At 42.8% G+C, this 25,836-nt stretch overlaps 1 protein-coding gene across 5 annotated transcripts in view; it reads left to right on the forward strand.

The window, feature by feature from the left end:
* FAM107B (family with sequence similarity 107 member B) overlaps positions 1 to 25,147 on the forward strand; it is a 114,976-nt gene extending 89,829 nt beyond the window's left edge. For 4 of the 5 annotated variants that reach the window (XM_053251386.1, XM_053251389.1, XM_053251387.1 and 1 more), the window contains 3 exons: positions 10,504 to 10,687; positions 20,426 to 20,576; positions 21,051 to 25,147. In XM_053251386.1, the coding sequence (XP_053107361.1) occupies positions 10,504 to 10,687; positions 20,426 to 20,576; positions 21,051 to 21,167 (452 nt within the window). In that variant the 3' untranslated portion in view covers positions 21,168 to 25,147. The remainder of the gene's footprint in view (positions 1 to 10,503; positions 10,688 to 20,425; positions 20,577 to 21,050) is intronic. The other variant, XM_053251385.1, reaches the window with a different exon arrangement.
* Positions 25,148 to 25,836: the final 689 nt, after the last annotated feature.

Raw genomic sequence — 25,836 nt, forward strand, 5'->3', positions numbered from 1 at the left:
ATTGAAACTTGTACATATCTCTCACTAAATGAGCATTTGTGATACCCTTGCCAAAAATGAGACTATTGGATAAGAAATTATCATGCCCATAGCATAACTATCATGAACCTTGCTCTACCCAACTCCCCAACAGGTTTGGTTGTGTGGAGATTATGAAAATGAGCTGGATAGATTCAGCATGCACATTGGTTGTAGTACTGAAATGGATTTTGGTGAGGAGGGGGAGATTCCTGCATTTCTTGGGGGAATTCTGATTTGTGTTCAAATTCAGACTTGTAAAAAACACTACAGTTAAAGTTACTGTTGAATTAGGGGAGAGTGATTGTAAGAAAAAACTCTTCAAGTATTGAGTATGGTATACAGATACTTAACATTATTGCTGCCTTAAATACAAGGTGTGTGTTTTTTAAAATCTCTTCAAGTCAAACTTCAAAATCAAAGTTTTGAAAATGTGTTAATACTCAAAAGGTCAAATTGCAACTTTTAAACACCTTCAGAGGGTGTGTGTGTGTGTGTGTGTGTGTGTGTGTGTGTGTGTGTGAGAGAGAGAGAGAGAGAGAGAGAGAGAGAGAGAGAGAGAGAGAGAGAGAGAGTGAGTGAGTGGGGGAGGGGGGGGGAGAGAGAGAAATACTTGGTTTCCAGACTATTACAATGAATTTGTGATTGATTAAGTGCCGTCAAGTCGATGTCTACTCTTAGCGACCACATAGACTATTCTGGAGAGAATCTATCTTCAACTTGACCTTTAAGGTCTCTCAGTGATGCATTTATTGCTGTCGTAATCGAGTCCATCTACCTTGCTGCTGGCCATCGTCGTCTTCTCTTTTCTTCAAATTGACTTCTCAAGGGAGCTGGGTTTTTGCATAATGTCTCCAAAGTATGATAGTTTGAGCCTGGTCATTTGTGCCTCGAGTGAAAATTCTGGATTGATTTGTTCCATGATCCATTTGTTTGTTTTCCTGGTTGTCCATGGTATCCTCAAAAGTCTCTCCAGCACCAAAGTTCAAAAGCGTCAATGCTTTTTCTATCTTGCTTCTTCAAAGTCCAGCTTTCTCATTCATAGAGTGCCATGGGAAAAACCATTGTCAGAACGATTCTAATCTTTGTAGGTATAGACACGTCACGGCATCTAAATATCTTTTCCAAGGTCTTCATTGCAACCCTACCAAGTGTTAGTCTGCGGTGTATTTCTTGACTGCTGGATCCTTTACTGTTGATGGTTGATCCTAAAAGGCAGAAGCTAGCTACCACTTCAATATCTTCATTATCAAACTACTACAAATACAGTATTACAAATGCAGAACTAGAGGAAAGATGGAATTTTGACATGTCAGTTCAAAGTTACTACTTTTTTAAAATGTTTCCTCTAGTTAGCCCCTTGCTAGTTTCACCCTCAGAGCCCCTGCAATATTCTTGATATATCTGAATCTGGTTTGTTCTGTTATATCTAGCTTGTTTTAGTGGTGTCACGCTCTCTCACTCTCTCTTTCCCCCTCCCCAACATGAAGATGCTTCTGAATTTCTTACAGCCTACAACAAAGATTACTGCTAGTATTTAGTACAGTTTCAGATCATATTGTTGATTTTCTTGGTGTGCTGCTTGCCTCAGGGGGTGAAATACACTCTGTCCTGTGTTCTCTCTAATTTTTAGCCTACTTTCCAGTAGGCTTATGAGATAACCTGGCTTTCTGTGTGTGTGTGTGTGTGTGTGTGTGTGTGTGTGTCCCCACTATCAACTTCGCAACACCTGGACCAATATGAACCAAATTGGGTACAGTTGTAGGGACACCTCAACGGCATAGTTTTTAATGATGTCATCCACCTTGATTCAAGATGGCGGATGCGTAAACTTTGGAGGCTCAAGTGGGCTAAATTGTGAACCGCTTAACCAAGTTGAACCAAATTTGTTGCAGCTGTAGGAACACCTCAGTGGAATAGTTTGTGATGATGTCATCTACCCCAGTCCAAGATGGCAGATGCTTGAACATTTGAGCTGCAAGATATCTAATTTGTGGACCTCTATTTGAACCAGATTTAGTTCAGTTGTGGAGACAGTGAAAGGAAAGTAGGCTGATTAGTTCTTACTAGAACAACTTGTTTTCATCTGTGTGCAAAATGAGTTTTGTTCTTGGGGGCAGTACCAAGACAGTTTGTGTGCATGTATATTCAGAGTGGGACCCTCCTGATTCAACATGAGCGGGATCTAAAATTAGCAGACATCAATAAATTGTGCACACCTTAGAGGGAACATTGCCTGTGTCCGTAGGTTTCCAGTCTCTTCAATGACAATGTATGTAGGGCTTAAAAAGTAGCCTATTGAGTTGCTTATTCTCCACAGTTGAGGCAAATTCAGTAATGAAGTGGTACATCTAATGACTGACTGTTTTATTTAAGAGTGAAAGGTTATTCATAGTAATTAGGCTGCAGGGAAAATAAAGCAGCTACATTTTAGTCTGTTCTTAAAGGAGCCAAAAGAGCCTTAAACTCAAAGAGCAATTTTTTTTAAAATGTTGGAGCATAATTAAAAGGAGCTATTGGCAGGGGGCAAGGAGAGGGGCAAATGTCTTGCTTCAGTATTTGAAATGAGAGTAATACTTTTCATTTCAGGCAATAAAACTAATTTAAAATATAACCCCAGGATCAAAAGTTAGTTCAGTGTTTTGGGTTATTACATTGACACAGAATGCAGTGGCTGCCATACTGAGCAGTTATTTACAAGTGGAAAGCATGTTGTCCAGAGAGAAAAGGATTTGCAGGGGAGTTGTTCAAATGAATGTTCTGCCACTGGGCCTCTCAGGGTCTTAAAAGGGACCTGGGAAGGAGAGATCTTTCCTCGCTGCTTATCCCCTATACCAGGGCTGCTCAACTTTAGCCCTCCTGCAGTTGGCCTACAACTCCCATCATCCCTTGCCATTGGCCACTGTGGCTGGGGATTGTGGGAGTTGTAGTCCAAAAACAGCTGGGGGGGCCTAAGTTGAGCAGGCCTACCCTATTCTCCTATCTCTAGGGGAAAGAGAACTTTTTTGTGATGAAGCTTGTTTTCTAGTGGTACAATTACATAAAGATTCTGCCCAACTTTTAAAGATAGGCATTTGAGAATATGATTGAGATTACTGTACCTGTCTACGTTAAAACACAGCCTGCAGCTGGAACGCCCTAACGCAGAACAGAAGAAGCTGGGAGGAAACTCTGAAGTTTTAAGAGTTGCATTTATCTACCCTGCAGTTGTAAATGCATTAAAAAGAGAGAGGTTCAGCACTGCTTTTGAAGTGGAGAGACCTACACAGCATGTTGTTCAGCCATGCTGCAAGCGTTGCTTTGTGATTGAAAAGGCAGATGTACATACCACCAAACTAGTTTAGGCATTAGCCTTGCCCCTCTTGCCCTACTCCTTTCCCCACTACCTTACAAAGCTTTCCACAGCTGGATGCTTGAAACTGGAGGAGACTGCATTGGAACCCTTCAAACCCCTCCCATCAAACCTGCAAGAGGTTGCCAGGAAGGGGAAAGAGGGAGGAGCAAGTGATCACCTCCCTTTGTCCAGGGCTCCAAAGGGGAGAAAAAGCAGCAAAAACTCCTTAAGCTTTGGCTTGCAGGATGCTTAACTTTCCCAAGAGGGATGTAGTTCAACAATAGCTGGAGGGGCCAAGTTTGCCCACTCCTGATGTAGATGTTGCCGTGATAGTAGAATATGTACGATGAAAGGAGTAGCAAAACTGGGCTGTACTTGTGCTGAGTCAGCAGGCATGAAAGTGCATTGGTCAATTGGAGCAAATTTCTCAGATGCCTTCTCATAGGATCAAATCCATGTAAAGCACTGAATATAGTTTCTACTTCTGTCTCTAAGCTCTTTACCACTGGGTGACACTGTTTGACTGTGTCCTTGTGGCTCACAAAAGAAAGCACTAAACATCCTAGAACATAATATAAAAACTTGCATTGACATTAAATATAGTATAATGCCTAGGGCAGATCAGGATTTAATCTGTAGCAAACAGTGGATTTATCCAGGGTTCTATACAGATTGCATATGAATGAAATTTCTCATTACTACTTTGGAACGATGTTCCTGCAAAGGACTTTGTCTTATTTATTTCCCAGGGGGCCATCATTTGGGGCTATGTGATTCTTACTATACATGCCATCATGGTTTCTTTTGGGGTTTTTAAAAAATCCGATAAAAGATTATATTGCTTGCTTTGGGCTCATTAGTTATGGATATATTTTATCACATAATTTAGAAGTGGCATTGATGTGATACTGTGGCTGATTAAGGCCCTCTGAGGGCAGCTCCAAATTCTTGTAGGCCTTGAACAAGAGGTTTAGCTTTGTCTCTTCCTCTCTTAGTCATTCCATGTAACCACATTAGGCTTGTAAACCGATCCAGAATTACTGGGGGTGGGGGGGAACTATTCATCTGGCCCCTGTACATTCACTCTAAATACTAGTTTAAATATTTGGTGTGTTCAGATGTACCATGAAGATTCTGTTCATCAAATAGTTGGTGGGGTAAGAGCTATCCCATGGCTATGATATTTTTGTCTTTGGACCATGTAAAAATTTTCAGTATATATAATCTTCTCCATATTGTTGGCATTGAGCCTACAAAAGGATATCATATAGTCTCTCTCTCTCTCTCTCTCTACACACACACACACACACACACACACACACACACACACACACACAACGATGAATGAAAAGCAAACAATTAAGCATGAACTTAATTCTGGACGTTGGTATATGAACCTGCCAAGCATAATTTGCTTTTGCATTTTTATTATTCTGGAGGAGCATAATTAAGCAGGGAACTGAAAGAGTGCAGTGATGGAGGATATGGGGTCCTTCCCGCCTCCTTCCTGTGCTGGTCAAGATGTTCACCATGGATATCCGCACCTTAATGGAAAATGTTCCACTGTTAGTATCCTAGTAGAACTCTTCACAAGAGTTAGGACCATCCTGCTGTGCATTTTTGCTGTTTTTGGTCCATGTGAGTGGTATTTGCCATTGGTGGTTCTGACTCTCATGGAGTTCTAACTCATCAATACAGCCATTGGCGAGGTGGGGGGGGAGGATTTCAGTTATGGTTGTTGACCTCTGTGGCAGTTATAATGCCCAAACTAGTTCTGAGCCTGGCACTGGTGAGTTAAAGGAGGCAAAACCCTCCAAGTTACTTTCTCTACACAGCAAGGATTGGAAACAAGGTGGCTTTGTGTACCAAATAGTTACTTGCCCATGCTTCTGTCATCTTCTTAAGTGCATGGACCATTGCTTTGGTGGTCCCTTCTTTGTGCCAGCCTCAGGGTTTCTGTGATGCATCTGTTGGCCTATACTTTCAAATTGCAGCTGTGGGATCAAATATTTGAGTGCTTGGGTAGAAATGGAGGAAGAGAGGTTCTTGAGCATCATTAAACTTTTTCTGAAGAGGCCTCTATCCAAAATTTTTTGGAGGGAAGGGCAGTTCTAAAGAATGTTCTGTGTTTCAAAAAGTTAGCCCGTCCAAGCTGATAGCATAGGGCTGCAACCATGTCCAGGCTGTACTCCCATCTTGTTTCTCACTATTGCTGAGCTCTCTGTTGCTGTTGCTTATATCTTGCTTCCAATGGCAGCCAGCATATGGGCCAAAGACATTACACAGAGCTCTGGTTTTTAGGGCTTCTCAATGAAGGATCAGTAATAGTGGAAAGGCTCAACCGAGGGAGCTTGCTGTCATGGACTTGAATCCATTGTCACACTCTTAAGGGCTGGACCTTGAGAGCTCAGGATGAAGCGCCGTAATGGACCCCAGGAAATAGCTGTACATCCTGGCTGTGCACTGTAACTTGATCGTATCACCAGCAGTGTCTGGACTGCGTATGGAAGCTATGGGGATGAAGAAACCAAAGATGCACATGATACAGAAGAACCACCAGGCTGGGTGGTAAGGGGCAGTGGGAGATGGCTTTTCACAATCATTACCTGGTTACTGCTCAGCCCCTGCAAGCAGCAGCGCCCTGCCTGCCATCCTGCACCGAGGCTGCCCGACCATCAGCGCTATTCTGGCCTCTGTGCATGCGTGGCAGCCATGTTGCATGTACAGAGGACAGAAGAGACGCCGTAGGCAGGGCAGCCTTGGCATAAGATGCCAGGCTGGGCGCCGCTACTTGCAGGGACTGAGCAGTAGCCAGGTAATGATTGTTAAAGGTATCACTTGCTGCCCACCCTGGTGCTGTTCTTGCAGACAAGAACACTTGAAATATTCAGACTCGGAACATTGTCATTCCTTTGGAACAACCGGCTTGACTTGTTGTTCAGATGGAACGTTCCGAGGATTTGTGTTCTGTTTCAAGTAAATCCTGTTCTGAGCACATCCCTAGAATTTATGTAGCCTCTTTTAATTAGAGGCTGCAGGATTAGTGGCATTGGTACTCTTAATAGCCATGACCAACCAGTAGAATTAAATAAAATTGGAAGACACAGATACAGTTAAACTCTAAATCTGACATTAAGACTTGATTCTGGGGCTGGATCTTTTTTCCACCATTCAAGCAAATCTTCTTTGCCTTTCCCACTAGTACAAGTAGATGCAAGGCTTCACACTCTGGACTTCAGTAACGACTCCCATTAACTGCATGAATTATTATTGCCATGTTTGCTAGCTCAGCTGACTGTGCTTGCTGCTATTCTAATCAATGGAACATTTTGCGATAATCTTCTGATTTTATGTTTCAGGCATGGCTGGCTTAATTGCATGTCACTTACCGTTGACCTTCCAAGTCTTCCCCATTAATACTGTAAGAAACTGGGTGGATTTGTGAGAAAAGCCTACTGCTCTATGAAATAGCAGATAAACAGTAATTAACAGTCTGAATAGACACTGATATTTGGTGACTAGATTGCTAGCTTTTTCTTGTTTCAGCTAGTGCCTTTGTAGCCTTAATGGACAACCTCCGTGCTTTGATCTGTAGGGTTGGTGTTGCTAGCCATCTAGTATTTACAGTCCAAAATATTTCTGAATGGGCACTTTAAACAATGCACACATTGATATATGCAATTACTTATGCATATTCCCTCTTTTCTTCAGCATTCACATCTCCTCCTCCTCCTATGCAAGTAGGAGAATGTGACTGTCATGAAGTACATAAAGGCAAGCTGTTAGGCAGAAGTAGGTTTGTATTCTAGATGTTTGGCTATGGACATTTTGACACAGAACAGGCTAAAGTGTCTTTCTACATCTCTGATGCAATACCCAAAGTGGCATGTCTCCATGTGAGGTATATGTTCATCTGGAACGTGCTTCTCTCCTTCTGTGTCATTGGTCACTGCTTCAGACACTTCACTGGAAGCATGGAAAGAGAATGCATGAATCATCTGTGCATCCTGTTTAAGTGGTTCATGCACCCCCTGTCTTGGTACAGGGATAGGTGTTGGGTAATGAGGTACTCCAGAGAAACTGTATGTAATTAACCTTAACTATTGTTCCATAGTACTGCCTCACATTTTATGTAGCACTTGTAGTGTTCAAATACTTGTATTGGGTTGCATATTATTACAACACACCAGTAAACTAGACCCTGTCTGCATGTTGCAAATAATGGCAATGAGGCAGAGCAAGAATGGTGGAGGTGAGATTGGAACTGGGAACTTCCTGACATAGTTCAGCCCCAGTAGATCTATGCATATGGAAGCAATACCTGTTTATGCAGCTGAAGTTTTGTTCTGGGTATGTGCCACAGTACCTGCAACTGTCCTATTGACAGCAGAGCAATAATAAACTTTGCACTGGGTGCAACAAGCATAGGTTCTGCAAAAGATATGTACTGTATTTATAGTTTAATAATTAAACCTGGCTGATAGTGCCCTTCATTAAGTTCCGCAAATAATCATAAATGAAATCACATTGTCGTCTTGACTTAAACGTGCGTACAATCTTGTGAGTTGTTTGTGATTTGCACCATTTATATTGAAATGTGTGAAATGATGAACTTCCCTATAAACCGAGCTACAAGCGTTTCATGCTTCTTTAAGAAAACATTTCCTCAGCTTATCTCCAAAATACACCCATGCTATGAAATGTTGACCTTTTGAAAAAAGTCTGTATGTGCACACAGTAGCAAACAACGTTTTCCTTGCTCTGTGCTTCACTGATTATAAATTACTGAAGGGAATTTGGGCGGCCCAAAATAGAGAAATTTGAGATATAATAATATTGGACCCCAAATCCCAAGGTTTTGCAGATGCAGCTTGAAGGGTTTGGGGGGGTAAAAGATCTTGAGCTGATGGGTAAATGCACAAAGCAAGAGCCAATAATTAAATTGCCGGCATCTAACTTAGAGAGAAGTTTGGGGTGGGCTCTGCTTCTGAGGGACCACAGAGTGAGTGTGTGCTCATGCGCGCACTCTCTCTCTCCTTCCATTCTGTCTGTACTTTAACTCCTTTCTTTAAACGAATATATGGAACTTTGCTTAAGTGTTCCTGACTGAAGGCAGTGCAGCTGTCCAATGTGATGCTTGGATGCAGCTAGGCAGTTTTGGATACTGCACAATTAAGTGTAATGTAAGCTTTGGATGCAGATTCAGTTTGCTTTTTTTGGATGTTACAGCTGAGGTGAGTTAAGGCTTGTGAACATATGAACCCACTTAACTGAGCGATCCCTTCAGACTGGCAATAGCTCTCTAAGATTTGCGGCAGAGATCTTTTGCACAAGTCCCTCCTGTAATGTCTAAATGTGCTCAGTCTTGTTAAAAACAGAATGGGAAGGGCTCTTGGACTGCACCAGGTCAATGATGATGATTTTTTTAGAGCCTATGGTCTAAAAATATATATATATTGCTGTGAAACTATACTACCACCATGACTGTGGTGAAAGGCTAACCCAAACACCAGAGCTGCCCTTCTTGCTCTGAAAGCTTGTGTTCTGTCACACAGACTCAGACTAGGTTGCTGTTTGTAACCAAACATCAAATGCGAGTGTGCACAGACCTTTTATCGCAGTCCAAATTTGGACCGAATTGTGGATCTGCAAACGGGTTCAGTCGAACTGAAAGGTTGGTCCAATCCATTTGACCAAACCAGCTCGAGCCAGTTTGAGAGGCTATATAAAGTGGCTTGTAAAGGGGAATCCAGTTTAGATTCCCATTTTCAAGCAAAGGGGAATCATTCACAGAAGATTGTTAAAGGTGGCTTGGCCCTCACCATCTCCCAGGCCACTCTTTAGAAACCTTTTGTGAAAGATTCCCCTTTGCTGGTAAATGGGAATCTACAAGCCACTTATAACAAGCCACCTCAGCATCCCCCTTTACAAGCCACGTTACATAGCCTCTTGAACTGCCGAACTGGTCTGCCATGGACCGGGCTTGACTTCAGTTGTGGACCAGGTGACCTTCCTGAAGGCCAGTCCGGTTTGCTGCAAACCATTTGTGCAAACCCCTTACACCAAATGGTGTTAATGGGCAAGCCATTATGTAAACTGTTCTCCTGTTGTCCTTTGTATGGGTGATCATCAGAGTGATGGCTAAGCCACTGAGGTGAAACCACAAGTTCACACAGATATGCAATCTTGTTAACTGAGAAGTCAGTGTCGAACAAGGGGAGCAACTCCTTCCTTCACTTATAAATGTGAGAGATAAAATATACACGGGACTTTGGGGGTAGGGGCTTCTGTGAGGGACTCTTGCCTGAGTCCAACCTGCATGCTCTAGAGAGCATGCAGAGTTCCTTTCTCCCACATGGGCAAGGGAAGGCATCAATTGTGCTATAAGGTTTTCTAACATGAAATTCTTTTTTTTTTTTTTAAGAGGAAACTACCTCCTAGGCCCTGCCATCTTTAGCCTAGGATGTAAGTGAGAAGACAGTTTGCTTTTTAAAATAACCTTTGCTTTTCAGCTTTATTGATGGTAAACTGTTCCTTCAATTTTTACTTACTAAACTAGACTTTTTACTAGTTCTGCTATAATTCTGATCTGTGCTAGTAGTTCGCTCCTCATGCTGCCGCTTAGGTAATTTCGCTACAGAAAGGCTCTGAGATGTGTTTGAGGTTTCCCCTTTGGGGCTAAAGGGGGAACTCCTGTATTGACAAGCTGGACCTTCCCCTGCATGCTGGCGGAGGTCCAGGCTCCGGTTTTCAGGCTCCCAGTTTGCCTGTGTAATAACTAGGTGGTGGCAGCAGCAAAATGGCTTTGGGCAGGGAGTTCAGAGGTGAAGGGGCCAGAAGGTTAAGATTGTCATGCTCCAGGCACCCTTGCGACCACCACCTATTTATTTACTTTGAGCTGCTGTACGGATGCAGCATGTGAAATGAAATTAATGGCAACCATGTTACATTGTAACATGCTATGTTGTAGTTCCTGTAAGCTTACCATGTGGCACCTGTAACAACACAAGGATGCTTCCCACTCACCTCTGCAGCTCCAAGATTTGGGGTGCCTGCCAGAGAGCAGTGGCCCACTTCCTTGTGTAAGGAAACAAACAGAGCCCTATTGCTGAATCAAGTTGATTAAGCACAACTGTTTCTCTGCATTACAGATAACTTCAGTGAGGATTTTAAATTCAGAGAGCCTTCTCTCATTCTAAGAGATATCATGGCTGAACCGGACTACATAGATGAAGATAATCCGGAACTAATTAGACCTCAGAAACTAATTAATCCTGTAAAATCATCCCGGAATCATCAAGACCTTCACAGAGAGCTCCGCATGAATCAGAAAAGGTAAGAAATATGACATTCTACAGCCAACACCCAAACTCTGCACTGTTATATTTGCACGACACTTGCCCCTTTTGATGCAGTACCCTTTGGGCCTGATGATATCCATCAAATGATATTCAACCATTTTCTTTCATTGCAAGATGGTAATTGCAAAAAGGGATAGTATGTACAAAACTCTTGGCCTCTCCTCCCCGCCCCCCTTCCCAGTATTACCTTAGGGGTGGAATATTGCCTGGACAGGCATATGAATAATATATCCTTATATGGCTAGTGTGTAGATGATTAAATATGCATTTTATTGGACAGCAGTGTGGTGCTGCTAGTGATGTCCCAGCCCCACCCCACCCCTGAGTTCCAGCTTGAAATATTCTATGGGGTATTTCTTGTGAAAATTGTAGATCAGAGAGACATCTTGGGAAAACAGCCAATCTTCCTTCTGTATGGCTAGGAGACAGACATCTCTCCTGCTCTGTGGGTAAAGATTCTGCTGTATGCATAAAAAGAGGTAACCAATGTAGCATTACTGCACTTGCTTGTATCCATGCCCAAACCACACAGTCTGCATCATGCTTTGAAACCAAAATGGAGGAATTACCTGGAACCAAATGTGCAACCATGAAATACATTTATCATAGTCCAGACGGTGGCAAAGATATATTGGGGTACCCCAGAGAAGCAATAAAGAAATAGTTTGTCTTTTGTACCAAGCAGAAGCACAACACGAGTGTGTTATTTGGCAACTTTGGTAGTAGTAGGAGTGAAGGGAGGTCTGGGAGGGAGGGAGAGGCAAGGCAGAGATTTAGTTAGCCTAGCAGTTGGCAGGCAATGGAGTGTGAATGGACATGGCGGGGAGAGTAAAGAGGAACCTTTTATACCTATCCTTTAGTCAGCTTTCTTCTGGGGTCTCCTTGCAGGGACTGCAGAGGCAGGAAAGATCAAGAACCAGAGGAGATAATTGGGGATTTCTGTGTTAGAGACAGAGGGAAATGCACTTCTTGTTTAGATAGATTGCTCAGCCAAAAGGGTGCTAGAATGCCAATTCAATTAACTGCCTTGGAGCTTGCCTTGATTGCTTTTTAATCTGTGGTTGTTCAGTTCCTCTGGGTTTGTCTTTTGTCCAAGACTTCTGCTTTGTCCATATGGAAATCCAGCTTTATTCAGAATTCAAGGATACAGGATGGGTGCTTTGCCTTTCCAAGCTGCATGTGCCATCTTGGGTTTTGCTTGACTCTAATTGGACCCAATGGAGGCCTGCTTCTCACCAGGCCCCAAATGTCTCACCACCACTACGATGACGATGAATGTTCAAAAAAAATTCTCAAAGCGGTTTACATAGAAAAATAAATACATAAATAAGATGGTCTCCTGTCCCCAAAAGGGCTCACAATCTAAAAAGAAACATAAGGTTGACACCAGCAACAGCCACTGGAGGGATGCTGTGCTGGGGCTGGATAGGGCCAGTTGTTCTTCCCCTGCTAAATAGAAGAGAATCAGCACTTTAAAAGGTGTCTTTTTGCTCAGTTAGCAGGGGGTCAAAGCTGAAAGTGATGGAGTAGAGGCTGTTGTAGGAAAAGTCTGAAGATAGCCAGCATGTGAGACCTTCAAAATATAAATTTATATCTGATCAAAGTAGTATATGGAATACACATAAGGGAAAACAAATCCATGTGACTTATGATTATGTGAGTTTGCCCTTTTATATGTGTGTGAATATTTGCTTCCTGGGGCATATGGTGACCTCATCCAAATTTGGTTGTATAGCATATGTGTCAGACTATTGACTGTTCATAAAATGGATAGTTCTGTTAACATCATCCAAGTGTAGTTTGGTAAGAAAATCAATAGCATGACCTTTTGAAATCCAGTCCTCAGGAAACTTGAGCTTATTGTGGAGACTCCTTACACCATTTTGACTCCAGGATAGGATAGTAAACGTGTTTCTTTTTATTTTTTAAGAAATTAAGTCAAAGATAAAACTTGCCAGGAAAGAGCTACGGTCATATTAGTCGTCATTTTTCATTTGATGTAGCTTTATAGAGTATCGTAAGGCCTAAAATCTATAGAATCCATCTGTCTGCTCCAAGATGGTAACAACTGATGCTTGAAACCTGAATCACTACATGATCAATGAAGGCACATTTATTGGGTCAACTAAGCTACTTTCTGGTCTTCATGGTCAATGTGGCATTTTCCTTCCCCCACCCCTATCTATACTATTAGAACTTTTGCCAAGTGGAGCAATTCAACTTTCTCCAGTGTCTCAAACTCTCCCTAAATACCTTACTTCAGTACATGCAGTATTATTTCTCAAAGGACAAGTACACTTGTGTTCAGTGAGAATGGAGTCTGAGAATGTTGGCAGTGAGGTATGCCCTGCTTTACTGAATGGAATTAAACATCAAAGTCCAACTACCAACTCTGGTAACATTATTAAAGACCTAGAGAGAGAACTCTTAAAACCTAGAAATTACCATTTTAAAGGTTCTAGGAGACCTTAAAGGCAGTATTTTACTGTATTTACACACAAGTATGAAACCTTTCAAGCAATGTTTCCTGTACACGAAATCCTATTTAGTAAATCTGCTGATGATCATTATTATAGTAAAGGAAATACGAACACTGAAGATAGCAAAGTATATAATTCTTGATTTCCCCTAGTTTTATTGAAATGGCACCCCTTTGTCCCCTTTGCTAAGCAGGGTCCATTCCAGGTTGCATTTGAATGGGAAGACTACACGTGTGAGCACAGTAAGATATTCCACTAAAGGCATAGGGCTGCTCTGGCAAGAACACCTGCATGCTTGCATGCAGAAGGATCCAAGTTTCCTCCCTGGCAGCACCAGGGCTGAGAGAGACTCCTGCCTACAACCTTGGAGAAGCTGCTGCCAGTCTGTGTAGACAATACTGAGCTAGATGGACCAATGGTCTGACTCGGTAGAAGGCAGCTTCCTGTGTTCCTATATTAAGAAGCACATTGCTGAGTTGTGGAGCTAAATTTCCTTTTCTTTTGGTCAATCCCACCCTCCACCCCGCAAAAGGGGAAACAGTTTAACCTTTAAAAGTGAATGTGCAAAATGAAAAACAAGCCAAATGGCAAGTTCTTAGAGATGGCAAATGCCATCTCTAAAAAAGGCAAATGTGTCCAATTATTTGCTGAAATTGGCAAGTAGCCTACAGCCTGGCATTGCTCTTTGTCTGTTAAAATGAAAGTGATGTTGGGGAAACAGGGAAGGTTGCAAGGTAGTTGTAGAGCAGAAGAGACTAGATTTCAGCACTTGTAGCTTGAGCTGGGAACTGTGGAGAGAAGTTTCAAAGCCCAGCTCCACCTCAGATTATCATCAACAACAAATGGACCATGAACACCTTTCAATTAAACTGCAACTTAATTGAATTACACTTTTGATTCAAGTGCAAGGTGGTGCAATTAAACTGCACCCCCATCTTACAGATGGTGCAGGGTTGTAGGACCTTCAGGGTGGAGGAAGTCCCTCCCCCACAAGACAACTTGCTTGCCTGTCTGCTGCCCACCCCCAGTGCTAGCCCTTTTATATAGAGAGCACACATTAAACATATCAGGAGCGCATATGCATAGGGATTCTCACACACACACACACACACACACACACACACACACCCCTACCTTAACCACATCACTATCTCAAAAGCATAGAGATGGCATGGGTGGGTGCACAGTGACGCAGGCATGCATGTGCAAATAGAGGGAGCTAGACCTGGGAAGTTAACCCTTGACAGGATGACATAAATTTAGGATGACATAATTTTAATAAAATTAAAATAAGTGCCAGTACTTGTTAGCTATTCTAGTGTTGACACAATGTTAACTGCTAGACTAGAAAGCAACAGCTGCTTTGCTTTTTACTGAACCATTGGACAGAGTACTGCTTGTTTGCCTTCCTCCAATATCACCATTTGAAGGGGATGGGGACTTAAATATTTTTTAAAAATGAAAACTGAGAATTCAGGCTAGTAACTTAAAATCCCTGACTCCCTAAGAGGGTCAACCCCCCCTTTTCAAGCATGATTGTAGCCCAGTTTCAATCTGCTTGCATGCAGGGCGATGCCTCTAATGGCCGTTTTGCAGCTATTGGTTAGTCTCTAAAGTGCTGTCAGGACTGTCGGAATTAAACAGTACTACTTGTGTTTCTCTTCTCACAGTTAATATAGTTTGTTCTCCCTTACCATAGGTAATGATGGGAAAAAATTGTTTCAGAGATTAAATAGTCATCTTTCTTCTGTTAGGGCTATCACATGTATTCCATCACTAGATGCTGCTCTGTAGCACCACCTAGTGTTACATAATATTAGAACACCATTAGCCATGAAACCAAGCATCAATACAACCACTTGTAAAGTTGCAGGGGTTCCAATTTTTTATGGATAGATTTATGGCATCCCTTGGGCAAAACTGTACATAATCCAGGGCTTATAGTGACTAAATGCATTATTGTATAATCAATAGGTAAAACAAAGCATAGCCCCCTACTAATCCACATGGCTATTTAGTGTTCAGAATAGGGCTGACACAAGAACACTATTTAAGTATTGCTCAGATTTTAAAATTAATACATCTCTTTCTGCTGCTATTCTTTGCAGTCTGATCACCTGGAATGACTGGGCATAGGGCTTTGGTTTTGAGCAGAGAGATGTGGGAGGAATATGTATATTTAAATTGAAGTGGATTGGACAAATTGTTGGTTTTTAATATTTTTTTAAATTAAAAAACCAAAGCCCTATAAGTGGCTTGTTTCATGACAAAAAATTACAAAGTCCTTTAGGTTTCAGTGAAATGTACTTTCAGCTAAATGTGGTTAGATTTGCTGCCTGAGACTGCAATTCTCTACACACTTTTCTGGAAGCAAACTGTACTGAATTTGTTTATTTTCCCCTTCAAAGTATAATGTATAGAAATTGGAATGTTGCTTTATAGGCTTAATAAAATAAATTACAATCTGCTCTGAGATTTGAGGTAAAATAAGGCAATTGTGGAAACAGATTGTACTTGCTGAGGGAGGGTACAATTCATGGAAGTCACTAGAGATGCTTCTGTAGCTTAAAGCATTTTTTTAAAAACAGTGGGGGAAAGGAAAGGTGGTGCCATCGAGTTGGTGTCGACTCCTGGCAACCACAGAGCCACATGGTTTTCTTGGTAGAATAAAGGAGTGGTTTACCGTTTGTTTGTTTGTTTGTTTGTTAGTTAATGTTTTTATACCACCCAAAACTTACGTCTCTGGCTTACAACAATATAAAAACATTAGTTGAAAACAAAAACAAGACATTTAAAACACAACAATTTGAAAATTGTAAAACAATATTCTAAAACAACATTAAAAACAATCGAAACAGTATCAGTTAAAAGTCTGGGTGAACAGATGCGTCTTTAAAGACTTTTTTAAAATTGTCAGAGATGGAGAGGCTCTTATTTCACTAGGGAGCGCATTCCAAAGCCTCGGGGCAGCAACGGAGAAGGCGTGTCCCTGAGTAGCCACCAGACGAGCCAGTGGCAAATGCAGACGGACCTCTCCTGATGATCTCAATGGGCGGTGGGGTTCATAATGAAGAAGACGTTCTCTTAAATACCCAGGGCCCAAGCTGTTTAGGGCTTTATAGGTTATAACTAGCACCTTGTATTTTGCCCGGAAACATATTAGCAGCCAGTGTCCTTCAAAACAGAAGTAATATAGTCTCTCCTAGATGACCCAGAGACCAGCCTGGCTGTCGCATTGTGAACCAACTGTAGTTTCCGGGCTATATACAAGGGCAGCCCCACATAGAGCACATTACAGTAATCCAGTCCGGAGGTTACCAGTGGATGTACCACTGTTTTGAGATCATCTATCTCAAGAAACAGACGTAGCTGGCATATGAGCCGAAGCTGATAGAAGGCACCTCTGGCCACTGCCTCAACCTGGGACACCAGGGAGAGACTTGGATCCAGAAGCAGCCCCAGACTGCATACCTGTTCCTTCTGGGGAAGTGTGACCCCCATCCAGAACAGGCAAATCAAAATCGTCTCCCGAGTTTCAACCCTGCACAATGAGTATCTCCATCTTACCTGGATTCAGTCTCAGTTAGTTATCCCTCATCCAGCCCATTACTGCTTCCAGGCAGGCATTTAGGGAGGTTATGCCCTCTCCCGATGATGCTGACATGGAGAAATAAATTTGAGTGTCATCAGCATACTGATAACACCTTCCACCAAATCTCCTGATGATCTCTCCCAGTGGTTTCATGTAGATGTTAAATAACATTGGAGACAATACGGAGCCCTGAGGGACACCATACAAAAGTTCAGATTTTGAAGAACAGCAGTCTCCAAGGGACACCATCTGGAACCTGCCTGAGAGGTAGGAGCAGAACCACTGCAGAGCAGTGCCTCTCACTCCCAACCCCCTCAGACGCTCCAGAAGGATACTATGGTCGATAATATTGAGCCACCGAGAGATCCAAAAGGACCAACAGAGTCACACTTCCTGTGTCAATTCCCAATTGGAGATCATCCATCAGGCCAACCAAGGCAGTCTCCACCCCATAGCCAGCCCAGAAGCCAGTTTGAAATAGGTCAAGTTAATCCGTTTCCCCCAAGACTGTCTGGAGCTGGGAGGCCACCACCCTTTCCCTCTCAATTAGCTTGCCTAGCCATGGAAGGTTGGAGACAGGCCTGTAGTTACTCAGCTCTGAGGGATCCAAGGTAGGCTTCTTCAGAAGCGGTCTAATAATTGTCTCCTTAATACTAGGAGGCAGCCTACTTTCCCTCAGAGACACATTTCTAATCTCTACCAGGCCTTCTACAACAACCCCCCTGCCAGATAATATAAGCCATGTCAGGCAAGGGTCAAGAGGACAGGTGGTGGGCTGCACTGTTCCAGTCAACTTGTCCACATCCTCAGGAGTCACAAACTGGAACTGATCCAACCTAACCACATAAGAGGAATCACTGGACACCTCCACATCAGACACTGAAGTAATTGTGGAGACTGAATCTAGGTCGGCTGGAATACGAGAGATTTCCCCCACAAAGAATTCATTAAACACATCACAGCGGGTAATCTATGGTTCCAGATTCCAATTCAAGGGAGGAGGGGCACATACTAGCCTTCTCACAGCCCTGGACAACTCCACTGGATGTGGATGCAATACAGGCAGGAAAGAATTGCTTCTTTGCCGCACGTATTGCCTGAGTGTAGATCTTCAAATGAGCTCTATGTAGCAATCTGTCGGATTCAAGCCGAGTCTTTCTCCACCTGCGCTCCTGTCGTCTACCTTGCCGCTTCAGCCCCCTTAGTTCTTCTGTATACCAAGGGGCCAATTTTGAAGCGGGTAGGAGAGGATGCTTAGGAGCAATCATGTCTACTGCCCTGGTGAGATTTCTGTTTCAATTCTCCACCAGGGTATCAACAGGATTGCTAGCAGAGCCAACACTAAATTCCTCCAAGGTTTCTTGAAATCCTATGGGATCCAATAACCTTCTCGGGTAGACCATCCTAATAGGTCCCTCACCCCTGCAAAGGTGGGGTGTGACTGTGAGTCCAACCTTAACCAGATGGTAGTCTGTCCATTACAATGGGGAAATCACAGGATTCCCCACCCACGGAACACCACCCTGATCAGAGTGAAAGACCAAATCAAGCATGTGACCTGCAATGTGTGTTAGTCCCGAGACTACTTGAGATAGACCCATAGTCATCATGGCCACTATGAACTCCTGAGCCGCCCCGGACAAATTGGTCCCGAAATGAACATTGAAGACACCCAGCACCACAAGCCTGGGGGATTCCAATACCAAACCTGAGACCAAGTCCGTCCGCTCAGTTAGGGACTCTGTTGAGCAGCGGGGCGATCTGTATACCAACAGATTTTCCAGTCTATCCCTGGTCCCCAAACGTAAGCACACACATTCGATATGGTCTGACACTCTAACAGGAATCCTGGTAAGGGAGATATTATTCTTATAGACCACAGCCACTCCACCTCCCCACCCCCGGTCCCTCACCTGCTCCTCAACAGAGTACCCTGGAGGGAGAAGCTGGGACCACACTGGGCCCCCAGCCTCCCCCAACCAGGTCTTTGTAATACATACCAGGTCAGCACCTTCATCCAGAATCAAATCATAGATGGTTTCTGATTTGTTCTGGACCAACCTGGCATTACAGAGGAGCAAGGTGAGGTTCAAGGGTGGTCGGCACTGCTCCCCAAGGTCAAAGAACTGGCAGGACAGTCGGAAGGGGAAATGGCTATTAAATTTCCATGTCCCGTTACTTTGTAATGGCCTGCTGACCTGCCAATGTTACTTCTTCTGTTCCCCACCACCACCGGAATTGCTGCCCCACAGTCAGTGGACACGCCCCCTGTCTCCCCATCTCCAGGTAAGCCCAGACACATTATAAAAGATCATCACCCAGGAAAAATTAAAACAGAAGCCCCATTATTAAATGCCCACAACATACAAATAATTGGACCAAGAGACCTGGACCTCTCCCTCACTGTCCCCCAAAGGGGCGACCCCCTTTGGTGTCACCCCGCCGGTGGCAACCCCGCCGGTGGCAGGCCTGCCACCACAGGCAGCGTCCCTTATAGGGCTAGAGATTATCTCCCTGGTCAGGTGGAAAGCAGGGACTGCTGAGTCACTCTCAGGGCCCTGATCCTGCAAAGCAGCCACTGCCAGAGGCCACAGTCCCACACGTCAGGCAGGGGGCTGTCAGATGGTCTCACCCTCTCCTTCTCCTGCAGGCAGGCACTCAAGAGCAGTAGCAGACAGCCAACACCTTCATTGCCTTCTCCTGCGCAGTATGGGATTATGCTTTTCAGCACCTTCCTATATCGCTGCGGCCCAATATAGGAGTTTCCATATTCTGGGAAACACACCAGCAGGGATTCAAACCAACAGTCTCCTGCTCTATGGGCAGGTTGCTTCCCTGCTAAAATTCTAGACATTGTTCTATGTTGCAAGGAGAGGATGTTTTGTGTGGAAGCATGTTTGATACCAGGGTGTGCCTTGTGATTTGTTTCTATAACATCAAAGTATTTTGGAGATAAGCCCATAAACTATCTGAGAGCTCTTTAACCTACGAAGTTTTGAGAGAGAGAGCGTGTGCATGCATGAAATAGAGCTAAGTTTTCCTGGCTTTAGGAAATGGTTTTAAAACTACAGACCACCTGTTCTGAAGAATTTTGTTTTGAATATCCAGACAGTGAAACTACAATAATGTTTTGTGTTAACATTATTTTAAGATGATGTGCTGAAATAGTGAACAGTCCAGTAAGGCTGCAACATTTTGTTCAGATAGACTGAATGATTAATCAAACAAACATCAATCTGATCTATTAAAGAGTTGGAACTAAACTTTTTAAAAAGTTTGCTTTAAAAAAATAGTCTAGTTTTTTGTACAGCTCCTTACAAAAACCACTGGTGGCAGTCTCCATCTTAGAAGAGGCATGCTCCCCACTCACTTGAATTTCTCAGAAAAGAGGAAACCTCTCTTCTAAAATGGTGTGTGTAGTGACTAAAGACAGACTAAGGGGAGAACTAGTGCTAGTTTTCTCTTCAAAAGGTTTATTCATATTCTGTGTTAACCTTCCTTTAACATATGGCTGATTTTTCAACAGGTGCCACCTGAGTAGTCAAGTAATATAGTGAAAAGAAGTCATGTCAAAGATTTCTAGGTCAATACACAATCTCTTTCCTCTCTCTCTCTCTCTCTCTTTTTTTTTTTTGGTAAGGGGTCTAGCTCCTCAGAATAAGCCAGAGTTGCAAAAAGTGATGGAAAGACGAAAACGAGACCAGGTTATCAAACAGAAGGAAGAGGAGGCACAAAAGAAGAAATCGGATTTGGAAATTGAGCTACTTAAACGGCAACAGAAATTAGAACAGGTAAGAGGGAGAGAAATGGTGCTAGTAGACCTGATGTACTTCAAAATAGATGAGTGATTCATTGACCCAACAGCTTAAAATCATTTTGAAACACACAAAGAAAGATACAGAAAAGTGTCACATCTGGCTATTTCCACAGTTGTGTTTTTGAAAACAATTGGCAGTATTAGGTTCAAAAATTATAGGGGCACATTCATGGAAGATAGCTATTGACAACCCTATCTAGCAAGACGGTCAGAGGATGTATTTGAATGCAAGGTGACCCTGAGAAGTTGGAAGTGCGTGACAAGGAAGTGGAATTACTTCAAAACTTTCTACCAAAGCTGAACTTTGTATCCTGTCACCAAAGCATTTAATCTGATCCCCCCCTGCCCCGTAATGAATATTCTGAGAAACACTGCTACTTTGCTTGAATTTGTTTCTAATCGCTCTTTTAAAATGGCCAGAAAAAATAATCCTCTGTGTTGCTTTCAGCTTGAACTTGAGAAACAGAAGATCCAGGAAGAACAAGAGAATGCACCAGAATTTGTCAAAGTGAAAGGCAACTTGAGGAGGACGGCCCAAGAATCAGCAGAATCCCAAAGCTCCTAGAGGAGTAGCCTTTTAAAGACTTGAAGCCATACTCCCAGTGACTGCTGGGGTGAGGCTTCGGCAGGTTGTCTCACCCACTTGCCCTGGTGGAGAGGGAAGATAATTGGCATCTGGATGTAAAAATGTGCTCAATATGAGGTCAATTTCTAGAGCTTGTGTGGATCAATGACTGCACAACAAAACAGATTAAACTTGCCAATAAAACTATGGAGTTTGGAGGAGAAACAAGCAACCTGTTGTCAGTTGAAAGACCTGTCCAAAGTACTTGACCAGGGAAACAATTTGAATTGTTACATTGCTTGTTTGTTATTTAGTGAGCATCTCAGGCTAGCGTGTGTGTGTGTGTGTGTCTGTGTGTGGTTTTTATTATTATTTTTCTACTTTGTGGAGTTCTGCTATGCAGAAAAACAAAGTATTCTGAAACCACTTCTCATTACATTCTCTATTAGAACTCTGCTTCAGAAATGAAAGCACGCGCGAACACACACACACACAGACACACACATTCTTTCTACTATTAATATGCATTTCTTTAGACTTGAAGTTGAATTAATCTGGTCCACTACTAATGTGTGCCCCCACCCCCACAGACCCACACATCACCATTGCTGTGGGGCAATTTTGACCATGAAGAGCTTCATGTTTTCAGTGAGTAGCTGAAAGGTGTCATCGGTCACTTCTGTGCTCCTAGGAGAGTGCATATTTTGTGTACTGGAATGTGCACAAATGAGTAACTGATCTCTCCCTCACCCAGCCTTGTTTAGCAGCCATTCTGCTTTTTCATGCAACATTTCCTTTAACATGCACTTGCTCTAACTGAATTGCAGTTGGCCTTTCTTTGATACTTTGCCTTGCTTGCTTTCATGGGGATCTAGAGAACTGTACGACTAATTCTTGTAACTGGGTGTGTGTGCATCGCTGTGTTTCTTTACAGCAGCCCCTCAATGTGATTTTGAAAGGTGAGGGAACTTGCAAAAGCAATTTGTGGTGCAGCATAGGGGAGCTGCTTTTCTAAGAACATGGTTGTTTAAAACAAAACAAAAAAAAACAAAACCCCACTGCATATGCTTAAGACCTTGGACATGCCTCTGTTAGTGCTTTGAACCACTCCCTTTGCTCTTTATCTTGCTGCCAGCAGTTAAAAACTTAAAAATCAAAGAAGTGTACCCTACCTGTTCTACTGTAAAATCCTTTAAAGTGTTCGTCAAGACTTGATTACAGAGTGAGGTATTCAGAAGCTTGAAATCATCAGCTTCAGTGCCTAACTCATCTAGTTGGGTTTTTTGTTTTGAAAAATGAACCCTCTGGCTCCCTTGTTCAAGAAACTTTATTCCGTGGCTGGCTTTCTTTGTTAGCTGGTGGAAATGCCACTGCACTTCAAATACTGAACCTCGGGAAGGGGAGTTAGCTCTCCTGCTATACAAGCAGACTGTGGCGTTTTCGTCAGAATCACTTTAGGCTATAATTTGCACCAGCATTCTACCCAACAAGCCTTCAGCTGAGCTTGGATAGCTTTTAGTGAGGTCGTTCACATGGCCATGGCAGCAGCAGGGAGGGTGGACAGGTGGAAGGCAGGCTTGGACTTAACTCTCCTCCCCCACCCCATGATCCACGATAGGCGCCGCTGCAAGCTGTGCAGCGTCCTGGAGGCTGGGAAAATGAGTCCCAGCCTCCAGGTATCCCGCAATGCACTGCACAAGTATGGTGCATTGGGGGAATTCCCCCTGAGTTATCCGCTCAGTTGTCTGATTCTGTGTGCTTGGGCTGTACACTACCTCGGCCCTGTGTTTTGAGGGCGCACTCATGCCCTCTAACCCCGGTTAAGGGCCGGGATTAAAAGCGGGCTTGCGGTTGAGGGAGCACCAGGATTGGCCTCGATCCTGGCTCTGCACATGAGCAATCCAATCCAGGTTGGGCTGTCCTTGCCTGGGTTGGGCTGCTTGGGTGCACAGCCTCTTTCACTTTCTGGTAGTATGATTCTCTGCAAGAATTCCTACTGAATCTGAAAATGTTCCTTAAGACAGCTTTTTATTCTACAAAATCTGAGACAAATTACATGGTAGTCACGGAAGTTTTCGCACATTTACAAAAACAAAAAGTTAACCTAAAAAAGGCAACATGCAAAGTCTTGTCCTGAATGTGAACTGTATAGTCTTATTTTAGTACACATATGTGACCATGTGCAAGAGATTTGTAGAGATGTTTCTGGGTATGCTGATAAGGGAGTGATGCCCACCACTACAAGTCTGCAAAGCCAGCCTCTCAGTAAAGGTCAAATAGGTGTATGGGGAGTTTATCAAGACTGGTACAGATAATGAGTCAATAGCTACAGTTCAGTTGTTGCTTGCAGGCCCATTTTCTCTTGCCTAGGAATGCTGAGCAAAAATAAAGTTACATCCAAGCAAAATGCTTGGCAGTGTTTTATATCAGACTAGCCATGAGAGCAGGTGATGGTTTATGTCATTGCCACAAGTAGTGAACACTGGAAAAACAACTTTGCTTTTGGTCTTGGCCATAAAATTGACAGTGAGCTGTGTTCCCTTTGGCATGATGCTCTTCAAGTTGTCAGTACCCCAGCAGCTTTTCCAAGAGTACAAATTGCATTATCAATCCAAGTTGACAATAAATAAGTTTTGCTGGGATTTAATTTATTTCTAATTGAAATCATGACACAACTTATTTATCACTGGCCTGGACTTATGACGTGGTATGCATTTTTTAGGAGGCTAAATGTGAAGGCCACTGATGAAGCCATGCTGCTGGATTGAAAAAGATCTAACTTGGAATATTCAGTTTGGAGGTAGTGGCAGCTTGAAGATTCTCTTGCAAAGGAAACTCCTGAGTGCTACAACTTTTCATTTCATCTCATCATCCTGGAGGCTGGAGCTGGAAAAGTTTCTCATTTCTAATATCTAGTTCATATACTTGCACTGTAGTTTGATTTGCCATTTATCTTTTCCACAATCTGTGTATGCATGCAAAGAGTCGGGGTGATGGGAACATTCCAAAAACTGCCTTAATGCTTGTATCAACTGCTGTGTGTTCTCTCTCAAACATAATTTTGCCCCACATTCTCTAGACAACTAGACACACTTCTGGATTCCAGTTCCATAGCCAGCCTCTGGCTCAGTGGCTATGTTAAGGTGAGGAGGGAGCCCTTGCCTTGTATCACCACTTCAAAACCTAACTAGTACATTCCGGCACAAAGCCCTCTGAACATAATCGGGAGGATCCCATAGATTTCACTGGACTCTGGGTTAGACCTTTAGCTGAATGCACTGCAGAATTTCTCTACACCTCAAACTGTCATGGGTATAAACTTGCTTGTAAGGGGTTTTCTATAGCACCTGGGGGGAAACTGCTACAGTACGTAGTAGTCTTGGGGGTGGGAAAGTAATATTTTTAGTACAATGGAAGCATACTTTTAGCCCATCAAAGTCATCTTCAGACTCCCTTTTCTAGGAATCCAGAATTCTGTTTTGCATTGATATGACTGTTTTGAAGTGTGGGACTTGCCAGATTCTTTAGAATGGTTGAACTCTTTATTTACGGTGATGGAAGACCACAGTGCTGGCTAAAGTTCTGTTGAGTTCACAATCTTACCCTTCCTAAAATGTTTAAACTGCTGAATAGTTCAATTGAGCTACCTTTATTAAGTATGGCTAACTTCTTTTAACCAATTGTCTCTTAATGGATTGCTTTTAAAACTCATTTTGTTTTTAGGTCATTATAGTAGAAAGTTAGTGTTTCCCCCCATTTCCTTAAGCTGTATTTTAATCTTATATGTCTTCTCTTGTTTCTGAGTGTACATATATAAATATTAAAAAAGGGAGCCTTAATGGGTTTTGTTTTCATAATTTAATATTTTTTTTGTATTTGCTCATGCCTATTTGTTTTTAACTAAAAAGTGTTTCAAAAATGAGGGTGGAATTCTTAGAACCAAAGTTAATACTTAATAAAAATCTACTATGTGCTTGGAATATGCAACTGTGTGCGTGTATGACCTGGATCTCTTTTGCATTTAGTGCTTGGTCATTTTAAAATTGAATCCCGTTTCTCACTCTTCCTGCAGGGAACAAGTTCAAGGTCACACTGACTGATGCCTTTGAATCTGCATCCATAGTTATGCCCATTCAAGGAGATATTGTTTGATGAAATTAGCTTACCAGAGAGAGTTTAGTTTCCCAATTTGCTCTGAATTTGGCCTTGCTTCTTAATCTGGATAGTTGAGTCCTAAATGACATAAGGAAAGTGTACTGAGCTACTCTGGCTCCCTGACCACTCCTTTTTAAAAAATGGTTACAGATTAAATAATCTCTGGGAACTGCCTTTCTAGACTCAATTTAATTAACAGTTGTTCCACAGTTACAGCATTTAATTCTTATTAATCTGAATAAGTTTTGCATACTAAATCCATAGAATTTTGCTTTTGAATAAACATGGCTAGACCCTCAGCTGAATCCTCTGTAGCTGTGGTCAGCAACACATGTCACCAAACCCATGCAGTGCCAACAGCAGGCCTTGCTACCTTTCAAGAATCTTCTTCCTGGGAATTGAACAATTGGGGGGGGGGAGGGGATAGCACCTTGTTAAATAGGAGTTTGCTTAGTGTAAAGTCCCAAAGGAAGGCAACGTAGTTTGAAGAACTGGAGTTTGGAAAGGGTGTGGA

This window comes from Hemicordylus capensis, chromosome 5 (genome assembly GCF_027244095.1).
Source record: "Hemicordylus capensis ecotype Gifberg chromosome 5, rHemCap1.1.pri, whole genome shotgun sequence".
Classification (NCBI taxonomy): domain Eukaryota; kingdom Metazoa; phylum Chordata; class Lepidosauria; order Squamata; family Cordylidae; genus Hemicordylus; species Hemicordylus capensis.